The following is a 13,213-nucleotide window of genomic DNA, read 5'->3' on the forward strand; positions in this document are numbered from 1 at the left end:
GACCTCTCTTCGTGTCTCTCGCACTCACACAACACAACGCAACTATTCTGTTCTTTTTCCACTGTCAAAAAATAAAAGAAAAAGTAAATAACCCTTTCTTTCTGCTGTGGAAGTAGAAGGGGACAGCTCAGACTCAGTATAAGAATCCACACATTTTCATAAATAATAATAGAATTTCAAAAGAAAACAAATCAAGCAAGCTGGCTGTTCTTCAGTTCATAATATTCAGTTGGATTAAACAAAGTTTTTACTTTTCTTTTGCTATTTAGTTCCAGTATTAGACATGATTGCTTCTGGGAAATCATTAAACTTTAAGACAATTTTGTTAATATTAATTTTAGAGTTAATTTAAGTATATAAAAACTTTTTAAAGAAAAATATTATATTCTTTATATAATAAATGATTAAATTTTAAATAAATTTTATTATTTTCGAATGTTAAACATCAATTTTAAAGATTTATGTTAATTTTTCTTTTTTAATAATAAATCATCTAATCTCATGATAATTGACAGATGATGTATATGTTGAGTTTAACTTAGCTATTCAAAACATGTATCAGGTCAAACTGTGTTCAATGCATTTTTTCCTTACCTTATTTGTCTTTATAACTTTTCGTTTTTTCCAAGTTAAGAACTCATTTTCTTTTGAGTAAACAGCAAAAAAAAAGGAAGGATCAGTGAGCTGAAAAATGGAAAGGAAGATATAATATGACAAAAGAAAAGTTACACTCGTGTAGATGATGTTGGTGAGCCCTATGTGAATCTGCTTTGATTGAAGACAAGTATTTAGTCCATAGAATTGAAATCGGAGGAGTAGCAATAGGTGGCATAAGCGGTCCACCACCATTCACTTTGACCATTTATTAATGTATAGAATAATGGAGAAGTATCAGTGTGTCACGAAGAGAGCTCAACTTGAAGGAAAGAGATGCCAAATACACAAGTTGGAAATAAAAAAATTCAACATAACACGAGATAATTTGCACCTTTGCCAATAATTAATTAGATAACTTAATTCAACAATTATTGATATCATCATGCTGAAAATTCATCAAAGGAGGTCCTAAGTTAATCAATTATTATTATTATTATTATTACTCACTGAATTGACCCAGATAAGGATTTTTCCACGGACAAACTTGTTTATGTGACATTGTATGGTGGGTCATTTCAGTTTCACTGTGGAGACATAGTAGATATATGACTTTGGTGGGATATATATTCAACAATTATTGAAAGTTTGAAACAAGCTTTTTACGGCATTGAGTGGCCTAGTCAGCTCATAAACTCAAGTTATTATAGAAAAATATATAAAGAATGGTAAGATCTATCGTATGCATGATTAAAGCAAGAGGTTCACGAGAGCAGGATTGGCCATGTCTCCTCTGAAGCTGCGATATCAACTTCCGTTGAGTTTATATAATTATATCTCATGTAATAACCTATCAGTATACTGCATGTGTCAAATAATTATTCATCAAGTTTAATCAAGCAGGTATCTATGTCCAGCTAGCTAGCTAATAGCTTAAAGAACGATAATCAGCTATTGCTTAATAGAGTTTAGTCTAATTTTGCTTAATATCTCTACTTTCGTGATGGAATAATGGAGCCAATTGATTAATGTGATCAAGAAGAAACCGAGAGAAAATAGAACCTGAAAAGTTGAATGATAAAAAGGGAGAAAATTATATTATTTTCTCTTATTTAATTGTAGAATGCCCAAAAAATTTACTTAAATATTTCCCATCTTCTTAGAAAAAGAAGTAAAGAAAAAGAGAAGATTATTTAAAATGATAAATTTATCCATTTATCTGTTTTTCTATTATTGCATTAAAATGACAAAATAAAATATATTTAATTAAAATGTGTATACGACATTTTAAACAAAAGAAAAAAAATATTTATATATTTTTTCATTTCCTATATAATTAATTTTTATCCTTTTCTAAATAATGAAAAAACAAAATACTTTTTTCACTTCAATTTAACTTCTTCTTTTTTTATTCACTTTTCTCTTATTTTCTTTCTTCTCCATCCATAGAAAATATTATTAAATGTGTGTAATATCAGTGATAGCATTACAACATCTGCAATAATAACACCCTCATTTAAATAAAGTAGTTATACTCATTTAGGCTAGCTATTTGGATTAGATTCTTTGTCACCTCAATAAAAACAAAACTAAAATTTCATACACTAAATTTTAAGAGGATAAGGATTAAAAAGACAATAACAATATTTTAATAGTAATTAGTTGGAAGATCTTATCAATTATAAAACGTTCAAATCAAGGTACAAATACTTTCTTCATCATTGTCAACGTATTGGTATGTCACTCTTGTAATTACACTAGGGTTGTCAATGACATTCACCCTCATTTTTCATTGATCCCTGATGGTCAATCTACCATTAATTATTTTTTAAATGTAGATAATGATGATAATAAAAAAGTTCTAAACATAATTAAAATACAAGATCTGTGAGCTACACCATGCGCTTTTATAACGTTGTACGATCGAGTGACATTCCATTCCCTTTATATAGTAACATAAAAGGTTGTGCTTTCCTCTTATATACATCGTGAAGTTATTATGACATTAGGATTTGGTTATTAGTATATTATAAGGTGAAGCTTGAACATTGTAAAGTAACATGTAAAATATTAAAAGTATTATTTGAAAAGTTACAGTTAGTGTTGTGCTAATATATGCATTGCATAACATATGATATAATTATCCAATATATATTTCATTGATTTTTTTTAAGACAATCGCAGCATTTAATACACATTTTTTGGTAGTAACACGTTAATTTTTTATAATAAAAAAATGAGATACACATGTTGAAATAATGCTAAAAATAAGTTAAATAAAAGACATAAAAATGTAATCTTTTAAAATTTCATTTGAATAAATTAAGAGTAATAAATGACATATGTTTCTTCTCTAACATGTGCAGCAAAACCCTTAAAGTATATATTAGCGATGGGAAAGTTATTAAAGTCATGTTCTAAAGATTATACATTATTACACACGATTTTAGTGCAGATTGCATAGTCCATATTTTTCATGTCGCATTGCTCATTGTCTTCTTATGCTTAGTAGCCGAGTTTTTCTTACTTGGTAGGGATCAACCTGTGCAACCATTAATTAACATGTTTCCAAAATTCGAAAGATTTAACCATACAGAATTTCTACGTTGATATTCTGAATCCACAGTTGTGGTCAGAGTGGCATGCATGCAGTTTTTGAACTTGGTGAGATAAAATCCATCTATTATCTTTTATTTATCCAATTTTTTAACATGTGGAATGTTACCCAAAATTAATATATATATATATATATGTTAAATTTTTATTAAAAATTACAAAATTCATACAATTCAATGTATTAATATGATTAAATACTATAATTTTTAATAAAAATTATTACATATAAATATCCTTTTGTATAAGTCAAAAAAATTGTTCATTTGTCGTAAGATAGAATAAAAATCATTGTGTTATGGACTATAATTGAGTTGAAGAGAAATTAGAGCTAAATATGTTTCAAAAAACTAACACAAGTGATTTAGAGGATACAATTGAAAAAATCAAGCCAAAGCTGAGAATAAATCATTCTAGAATCCGTCAAGCTCCTCCAAAATTTAAAAAATACGAGATGAATTGATTTTGTCGAAATTTACTTAATTTTTTTAATTTTTCCTCTGTTCAAGTAATCATTTTGCTGTTTTAGGATTTACTCTATGTTTTTTGTTTTCTTCCTCTAAGTATTTATATCATTTTCATCATGAATAAAAAGATAAAGAGTATTTTGTGAGAACCTTGTGATCGTGTAGGTTTTTCCCTTCCCTCAAAGTAAGATAGATTTCACTTTTAAATTCCATAAAAGTCTTAACAAATTGAGTCATTGCGTAAGTGACCTCATTTGTGGATTGTGATTAAAGCCTTGAGAAATTTCCTTTGCAGGAATCTTCTCATCCCCACTACTTTAACTTTGTTCCTGATAGTGGCACAATATATTCCTGATTGGATGCTATAAACATGAAGATAAAGGGTTTAAGCCTATCTATCTAGCTAGTGTTACGTAGTAGCGTGGGACATAGCCACTTAGATTTGCTACCAGATTTTGATGGGTCCACCTGACACTTTGACATTCTGGTGGTGCTTGATGACCACAAACTTCATCTTAATCAATTTCCTTTCTTAACATCATAACCTGATAGGCCTTCTGCACAAAGCATTTCCAATTTATAGCATCTTTGATAGGTCCATCAGCTATTTGGTGCAGTGTGATAGGTTGCTTGGAACTTTCACCTATATATGTTACTTTTAATTTTAGAAATGTGAGATGCTACATATGAATAATAAAATATAAAATGTTCACAATATCAAGTTATCAGTTCCATGTTACAGAAAAATAAAATTGATGCTAAAAGTTCTGAAGCAATCGCTTTTCGTGAGTTGGAACATTTATTTGTGGGAATTACCTTGCATCTGCAGCCTCTCTGCTTGTTTCTTAATTTTGGATGCATGCGCCACCGGTTTTGCGTATGAAAGTACAATCCCTCGACCCTCCAAAGCTATTATGCCATAATTTTGGGAAGAAAAATGAACCAGCAAGAAAAAAAAAGTAATATATAAATACATTATTTAACATGTGGTTTACTAAGCTTCAAATTGGATCATCTGCTGCCGTGCTGAATACCCAGCAAAAATAAAATTACCTAATGTCAAACACAAGATTCACTACTTGTGAAACATTATAACATTTTATAACCATTTGATATAAATGTAGAAATTTCTGCTGTAAAATGCTGAACCGCTGGAGATAATTAAAGTCGTTCTGAAATGTTAGACTTTATTTGAGAGAAGAAAAAAGAAAAACTTTGGTAATATTTGAGAATTTTTAAATAAAAGTAGAAAAATTTATAAATTATCTAAAATTCTCATAATTCTATATTTTTAAGCTTTCTCGAGTTGAGAGATTTATACCATTCTCTCTTATCTTTCAAACTTTTTTATTCCTACTATTGGTTTGTTCTTTTTTCTTTTTTTGGTCTACTTTATACTATTGGTTTTGACTGTCACAAGGATTCCCGAAAGGAACCTATAACGGGCTCACCATTTTTTGTTTAAAAATGGGTTTCTTTCGGCAGTCCAACAATGGGCTTAACTGGGACTTGTTGTGGCTGGCAGGCCCCTACTTGGATTCAGAAGATAATGGCCCAAAACAGAGAGACTCATGATCTTGAAACTTGACCAACTACCAAAATTTTTCACGTTATAAACAAATCCTTGTTGTAGCTATATGTTATTTTGTTGACAAAAGAAAAAGAAAAACTATATGTTATTTTATCATAAGTCTTTTTCAAATTACCTACACAGAGGTATGAGAGGTTGGTGCTTTTTTTTTTTTTTTTCAATTCTCATTCAACATTCTAAACAATTGCAATTTGGTTCTGTTTTTCCATCAAGCGGGGATTACTCAAACTCAAATGAATCATATTCATGTACCCAATATTAGCTATTTTGAGGAAAAAGGGTGGGGTTGTGGAACAATGAATATGAAGGATAAGATGAAAAAGCAAAGTGAATAAAAATGGATAGATATCCATGATGATGATGAACATTGGAGCAATGATACACTATACACCCACCAACCAATGTAACCAAATTCCTCTCTTCCTTTCCCTAGGCAAAATGAAATCATTACTCACAGCAAAATATGCTCCTTAATCATTCAAATTCAAAAGACACCCACTCCATTGCATTGCATCTTCCTTATCCTTCTCTTTCATCTCCAACCTCCCAATTCTTTTCCTTAAATTGCAAATCACATTCCCAACTCCTTTTCCTTTTATTTCTTACATGCATTTCCATTCACTTTTCAGGTTGTCGGATGTTGCATGATGCTTCCATTGCGGGCTACCCTCTTATCTAATACTCAAAATTCAATTTTCCAATCAGTGTAATTTAAATAGAAATATACTATTTTAAGTTAATGAAACAATATTGTTAATTTATTTGCTGAAAATCAAAGTGCTTCTCTTATTATTAAAGTGAAACAAATAATAATTACTCCTCATTTGGTGACACTTATAACCATTGAATGGAAAATCGTGCGGTCTGTGTGAAAGAAGGGGCCACGCATATGAAATATGGACCGTTGATCTGGAAAGTGACCATGGGACACGGTGTGTACCAGGTTGGATTAATGATAAAACTGCTAACCAATTGCATATAATTTTTAATAATTTTAACAAATATTAAACAATATATTTATAAATAATATATTAAAGAATGTCTTACTAACAACTTTATTTTATATAAATTTATTATTTAATCATATGCATTGTTTTGTGTCCAAGTTTATTTGATTTTAAACGTGGTCCCGAAATCAAAAAAGGGAAATGATAATCATTATGATTTTTTTTTATTTTAAAAAAGAAAGAAAAACTTCTATCAATGAATTATAAATTTTTCAGACATTGTATTTGGGTCATTGTTATTTACATGTTACGTAACTTTTTCATTCTCATTTATAAGGAGACTCCTTTACTCGTATTAGTTAACTTGGTATGTAATTGCTAAAGTTGTTTGTACAAATTTTTTAATTAAGATGTTTTTAAAAGATTGTTTTTCAAAACACCTTTTACGACTCATATTTAGTTATATTTTTTATTAAATCATTTATTTTAAAGTTATTTTTATTTATATAATATTTTCATAACCTTTTTAAATTTGTTTGTTATATTACTTACTTTATCTCACAATTGTCATATGATTTTGACTTAGTCTGTCACTTTAGGAATTTTTTATGGTCATTAATTGAGAAATAACAGCTAAAATTTACATAATTAAGTAATTTTCATAAGAAATATTTGTATGATGTAATAAATTAATTTTTATCTGATAAAAATTTATCAAACAATTTTTTTTAATTAAGTAACTTACTAAACGTGCAAGAGATTTACCCTACAAGATTCGAGAATAGCTTCAATTTTGCTTGTAAACTCCAAATAGCTTTAGACAGAAGTGAGAGATCTTTTGGAGTAAAAGCTAATAGTTTTTGTAGCTTATGTTATATGTTTATTATTTAACAAAGTAAACTTAAGGAGTAAAGAACCTTCACTGAAAGAAATCTTGCATCTACTTAATGTGTAAATTAGGGAATGGTTTAATGTGTAGAATTGACTAGACTGGATTAAAGTTTATCTTGATTGTCATGTTGAACACTATTACCAAATGGGTATGAGAGGGAAAATTTTAATATATTATACAGTATGAGTGGCAACCACCAAATATTAGATAATCTTAAACCATCAAATAATTTGTTCTTTACAATTGTTTGGTCGATAGTTACTGAAAACTCACATTATTTGATATATTTTTTACAGTGTACACAAGCCACATGTTAACAAAAAATAATTTTTTATTAAAAAATTATAATTTTTAATATTATTAATGTATTAAATTGTATGCTCTTTTATTTTTTAATTAAGTTTTATTATATAAATGTTTATTATGTGTCTTTAAATACATATTAAAAAACTTTTGTTTAATATTTCATTGCAAAATTAAGATTAAAGTATGAATGAAGTTGTTATTTTAACTACATGTACAATTTTAAAGTTATTACATGATTTTAAGAAATATGACTAATGTGAAATATTTTATGTTTATATTTATAATTTTATTTTAATTTATATTTTTTATATAGTTTATTTTTAGAGTTTTTATTATTTTATAATTTTTTGAATAAATTAGACTTATTACAAATAAATATTTTAATTTTATTTTTTTAGTTATTCTGACATCTAACAGCTCTTTTGGTCATAACTTTTTTTATATATATATTTTTTGCTGATTCTAGTTACATTGGATTTTGCATATCTAAAGCTTTAAAATGCATATATGGATCGCTAGATTTAAAATTATTTTTAATTTTTTAAAATTAAGGCAAAATTGCTGAATTTTATTGTGAGATTGCATTTGGACATTTGTTATTAAATAATTGTATTTGGCCTTTTAGTTATAATTGAAGTCTTAATTTGGTCATTTTATTTTACCATAATCAACACCTATAAATAAACCAATGAACTCTAAATTAGGTGTGCAATTTGACACTTTAAGTTTTTGAAATTTTATTTTTAATAAGAATATTTGTTTTTACTTTCTCTCGAATTCTTTCATATTTTTCTCATTCTCGTTTAAATTAAGTGTTTCGATAAAAGACTAAACTTCTCATTCAATTTGCAGAATCTAGATGGTATAAATTCGATTTGAGTTTTTGGCAAATTATTCCGAGTTTGTTTTTTTTTTTTTAATCTCAAACTTATAAACTGTAATTATGATTAACTTTTATGTGGTTAGAATTCAAATTAAGATTTGATTGATATTCTAATTTGATAATTAATTCAGATTATATTAAATGATAATTTGATTTAAATTATAATATAATTTAATTATGTTATTTGATTGAATTAATAATTAGATTAGGTGATTGTTCAAACGTGAATTAAAATATTTAGATATTGTGATAATTAAAATTACATGCATTTAAAATTTTGTGGATTGATAGTTTTTAATCTATTTTTATTCAAGTTAATTACGTTCGTAGTTTTAATTTAATTAATTCAAAATTTTCAAATCCTAAAACTTTAATTGCATTATTAAAAAAATCTAAAATTAAATTTAACTAAATATGTGTTTTTTGTGAATTAACCTAAATCAAGTTCTATATTACAAATTTTTTTAAAAATTTAATTTTTTTATAGCCACTCAACATTATTTATAAATGACTTTAGTCATTAACGTGTAAATATATAATTTAAATTTATTACTATTCAAAAAAAGTCACTCTTATAAAACACATTCTTAACATTTTGTGTTTAAAAAGTATTAAAATATTTTTATAAGCATTTTAATATCTTATTATTGTTTTGTACTAACACCTAGTATTTTTTTTTCAAAATATTACGATTAAAAGTTAAATTTGAAAGAAAGAAGGATTTTTTTAGTAAATAATTTTTGAAGTTCAACTTTCACATATATCTTCGTTTTACTTGATTAATGTGTATTTCAGTTAGTAAAAAAAAAATATATTTTAAAGACAACTCTATTATATAGCAGCATAATTTGTAAATATAATTAATCTTTTATAATTTGTAAGGAGCGACCGAAGAATTCAACAAAGCTTTTTTTTCTCTCTCTTTTTTATGGTGGATAGAAAAAAAATAGTCATTCGTTTATTTTAAAGTTAGATAAAATTAAACGTAAACTACTTAATAAACTTTATATTATGATATAAATATTTCGTTTAAGTTTATGAAAATAAGTTATGTTAATTAAAATAAAACGTTAACGGATCTTGAAAAAAAAAAAATGGAATCGCGTTGGCGTTGTGATTGTGAAGAAAAGTGGAAAGAGAAGAGTGGGTAATGTAAGAATAGGAAATATAAGGGAAGGAAGGATAAGAGAGAGAGGGTTTGGTTTGGTTTGGTTTGGGTTTTGGTTTGGTTGGGTTTGGTTTGGGGCATGGAAGGGGTGGGGATGCTGAAGCAACTCATCGGTGAGCTTCAGCAGGTTTTGGACTCTTACCACTCTCATTCTCATTCTCATTCTTCTCTCATTCTTCAACCTTCTCATCACACTCTTCTCTTTCAACATCCCAGGTTTTGCTTCCCTCCCTCTCTCTCTCTCTCCCTCTCTCTCTCAGATCTATTTCTTTTCTTTCTTTTTATTCAGTTACCTTCTTTAATTCTTTCATTTTCTGCATTGCTTCTGTGTCATGCTCTCTCGCAAACGAGGGTTTTTTGTTGTCAATTCAATCGACATTTTAGCCCAAAGGGTGTGAGAACATACTCAATTCTTGCTTGGACTTCCGTTTCAAGCCTTTTTCTTTCTTTTTTTTTTAATTAGGTTTCTTTGGAACACTGATAGTTTTAAATTGAATTTCTGATGGACCGATTTTTTTCTAATCTGTTGGTGCAACACACTGAGGTTAGATAGATATCCTATCGCTAGAAATTGACATGTTTGCTACATTACATGCTAAGTGCAACGATGGAAAATTGCAATTCTTTTTACAATTGTGGTTTTGATAATGTCTGTTTTGGCACATAGTACTCCTCTGAAATCAGATAGGATGGCCAGTGAAGAATGTTTAGTGTGGTTTTCATTTAGGGGGATGTATCAGTAATCCTATTGTTAATTAATTCTAGTTGTGTACATGTTCTGATATGTACAGTAGGGCAGTTATGCTTGTGCAAATTTATGAGGACACATGCTTGTATCGATGTTTGTTTTAAATCCTCTTGATCATTGAAATATATGGTTTCATCTTACCTACTATCTACTTTGATATCTTCTAGCATACATGCAATTTTTCTTAATATAAGTAGTCCTGATTCTGTTGTCTAAGGTGAAGTCTCATTTTTGCTACCGATTGTATAACTTTTCTTAGCATGATTGATGCACTTACACTGACAATTCAAGAAATATCAAATTCGTGTACTGCTCCTCTTCCCTCATCATATGCAAGCATATGAAAATTTTTGTTTATACTTTTCACAGGTGGACCTCCCTTGACCTTGAAGATAGCTCCATAGATGACTGCTGTGGCCTTGTAATGGCAGCTGGAAAGTCTGGAAGTTTTGAGATGTTGGAGCCTCTCAAATCTCCACCTACTAAGAAGTCTCGAAGAGATAGAAGCAGGGGCAAATTTGGAAGATCTAGTACAACTGAAGTTATGGAACAAGAAGTTTGGAAAGATTTTCCTGAAGATTTATTTGAGGCCGTGATTGCACGACTTCCCATTGCGACATTTTTCCGCTTCCGCTCCGTATGCCGGAAGTGGAATTCCATGCTGACTTCTCAAAGTTTTTCTCAGCATTGTGCTCGAGTCCCACAAGAAAATCCATGGTTTTACACCGTTACCCACGAATGTGTGACTTCAGGAGCCATGTACGACCCTTCTTTGAAGAAATGGCATCACATTACTATAGCAAAACTGCCCACAAAATTGATGTTTCTACCAGTGGCTTCTGCAGGGGGTTTAGTTTGCTTTCTTGACATCGGTCATCGAAACTTCTATGTTTGTAACCCACTAAATCAATCCTTCAAGGAGTTGCCAGCTCGGTCAATTAAGGTCTGGTCTCGTGTTGCTGTAGGGATGACAATAAATGGAAACTCAGCTGGTTCTGGCTACAAAATCTTATGGGTGGGTTGTGATGGAGAATATGAAGTATATGACTCAGTCAGAAATTCTTGGAGTCGTCCAGGAAACATGCCTGCAGGTATGAAGCTGCCATTGTTGCTCAACTTTAGGTCTCAAGCTGTCTCTATTGACAGCACACTTCACTTCATGCGTTCGGATCCAGAAGGGATTGTTTCCTACGATATGACATCTGGGGTTTGGAAACAATACATAATCCCAGCGCCGTTGCATCTGACTGATCATACTCTGGCTGAGTGTGATGGCCAGATCATGCTTGTGGGCTTGCTCACAAAGAATGCAGCCACTTGTGTATGCATATGGGAGCTGCAGAAAATGACACTCTTGTGGAAGGAGGTTGACAGAATGCCAAACATATGGTGCTTGGACTTTTATGGGAAGCACGTTAAAATGACTTGCCTGGGTAACAAAGGCTTGCTCATGTTGTCTTTGAGATCAAAACAAATGAACCGGTTGGTTATATACAACATAGCAAGGAAAGAATGGCTGAAGGTTCCTGGGTGTGTGGTGCCGCATGGGAGAAAACGACAGGGGATAGCATGTGGTACTGCATTTCATCCATGCCTGACTGCAGTGGCATGATTTTGCTTGTATCTCTGACATCAATGGCCTGTCTTTTTTTCCCTCCAGTCTTGTGTGGTTCTTTGCAATTTGCAGGCCTTCGGTGTCGATGTACAAAATTCTGATGTTCATTGCTGGTTTAACAGAATAGATGAAAAATAATATGGGTTTGTAGTGATTCGTGTTTTTTACGTGCTTACAAGCATGTAAACATTACTTTGGGTTACATGTTATGAATACCGCATCCTCGAACATCGTGGTAGAAAAGTGATATAAAATTGCAGTTTCTTCCTGTATTCAGTAAGAAATGGGTTTTGCTCGTGTGTGTTGGGTGGCTATGGAGAGGGGCGAGAGAGGATCCTTGATGAGGTCTTTTGAATGGAAGAAAATATGGTTTTCGTATTTGTTTCCATTAACTACCAACAGTGTGATCACCAAATTTGAATGGGAAACAACTCTGCTATGCTGTGAAAGACTGAAACCAAATTTTCAGTTATACTCTCTTGTTCTTATTCAATTATCAAATTTTATCTTTTTTTTTTTTTTTTTAAATTCTGTCTTCCAAACGGGCTTTAAAGAAGTTGATTGCAGGGTTCCTCCAAAGCTATTTATAAATAAGGTTAATTCTAGTAGCTCTTTTTAGAGCATTACAACGATTTTACCAAAAGTAAAAGAGCATTACAACGAAGATTACTTAGTAGTCAATGGGTGCCCACATCATGTTCGCTTCCTTTTGTTTCGCAACAGTGCCGGATTTGGCTTTCAAACTAGTTATTTATCACTGAAATATATAATATTTGACTGATTTTTTGGGGCCTATTTGGACATTTCCTTTCACTTCCCGTGCGTTGTCTTCCTACATTTGTTAATTTCTTTAAATAATATAAAACAGGTTAGAGTGTTTAGAACATGTTCATTGCCTTCACTAATACATCAACGTAAACAAGTTACTTCATGCTTGCTTATGTATCATTAGTTTGAAGGTTATTGTCACTTGAGCTGAACGGTTTGGAACATCATAGTTGTCACAAATCCTTTCCAAGTAAAAAAACACACTACATATAAACCAGAATCTTTCTTATATTATTCGTTCATACCAGAATTTTACCGACAACAATTGATGTTTGACGTGTCAACAATTAATTCCTTCTGTCAAAATAGTTTCAACATGTAAATATTACAGATATATAAATTGGCAAACAAATATAGGTTGAGTCGATATGTCCGAGTGGTTAAGGAGACAGACTTGAAATCTGTTGGGCTTCGCCCGCGCAGGTTCGAACCCTGCTGTCGACGCTTGTTTTAAATTTTTATTTTTATATAGATAAACATTTAGTGGTATTAATAGGTTGACTTTTTTTTTTTCATATATATATATTTTGTAATATTCATAGAGGTAGGTTTTTTTTTGTT

The 13,213-nt window shown here is 30.1% G+C and overlaps 1 protein-coding gene and 1 non-coding gene across 3 annotated transcripts; both read left to right on the top strand.

Annotated features, from left to right (window-relative positions):
• Positions 1 to 9,478: 9,478 nt before the first annotated feature.
• On the top strand, positions 9,479 to 12,617 carry LOC113849814 (F-box only protein 6). 2 transcript variants are annotated; one of them, XM_027479998.1, is made up of 2 exons: positions 9,479 to 9,677; positions 10,579 to 12,617. In XM_027479998.1, the coding sequence occupies exons 1-2, from the start codon at positions 9,541 to 9,543 to the stop codon at positions 11,819 to 11,821; spliced, it is 1,380 nt and encodes a 459-aa protein (XP_027335799.1). In that variant the 5' UTR covers positions 9,479 to 9,540; the 3' UTR covers positions 11,822 to 12,617. The 2 variants fall into 2 exon arrangements, with proteins under 2 accessions (XP_027335799.1, XP_027335800.1); XM_027479999.1 differs by lacking the exon at positions 9,479 to 9,677 and adding an exon at positions 10,035 to 10,194 and having other exon boundaries at positions 10,579 to 11,968.
• A 397-nt stretch (positions 12,618 to 13,014) lies between these two features.
• On the top strand, positions 13,015 to 13,096 carry TRNAS-UGA. Its single transcript has one exon. It is a non-coding gene; the product is annotated as a tRNA-Ser (tRNA).
• The last annotated feature ends 117 nt before the right edge of the window (positions 13,097 to 13,213 follow it).

Source organism: Abrus precatorius, unplaced genomic scaffold (assembly GCF_003935025.1).
Source record: "Abrus precatorius isolate BTA unplaced genomic scaffold, Abrus_2018 Scaffold9, whole genome shotgun sequence".
Taxonomy (NCBI): Eukaryota; Viridiplantae; Streptophyta; class Magnoliopsida; order Fabales; family Fabaceae; genus Abrus; species Abrus precatorius.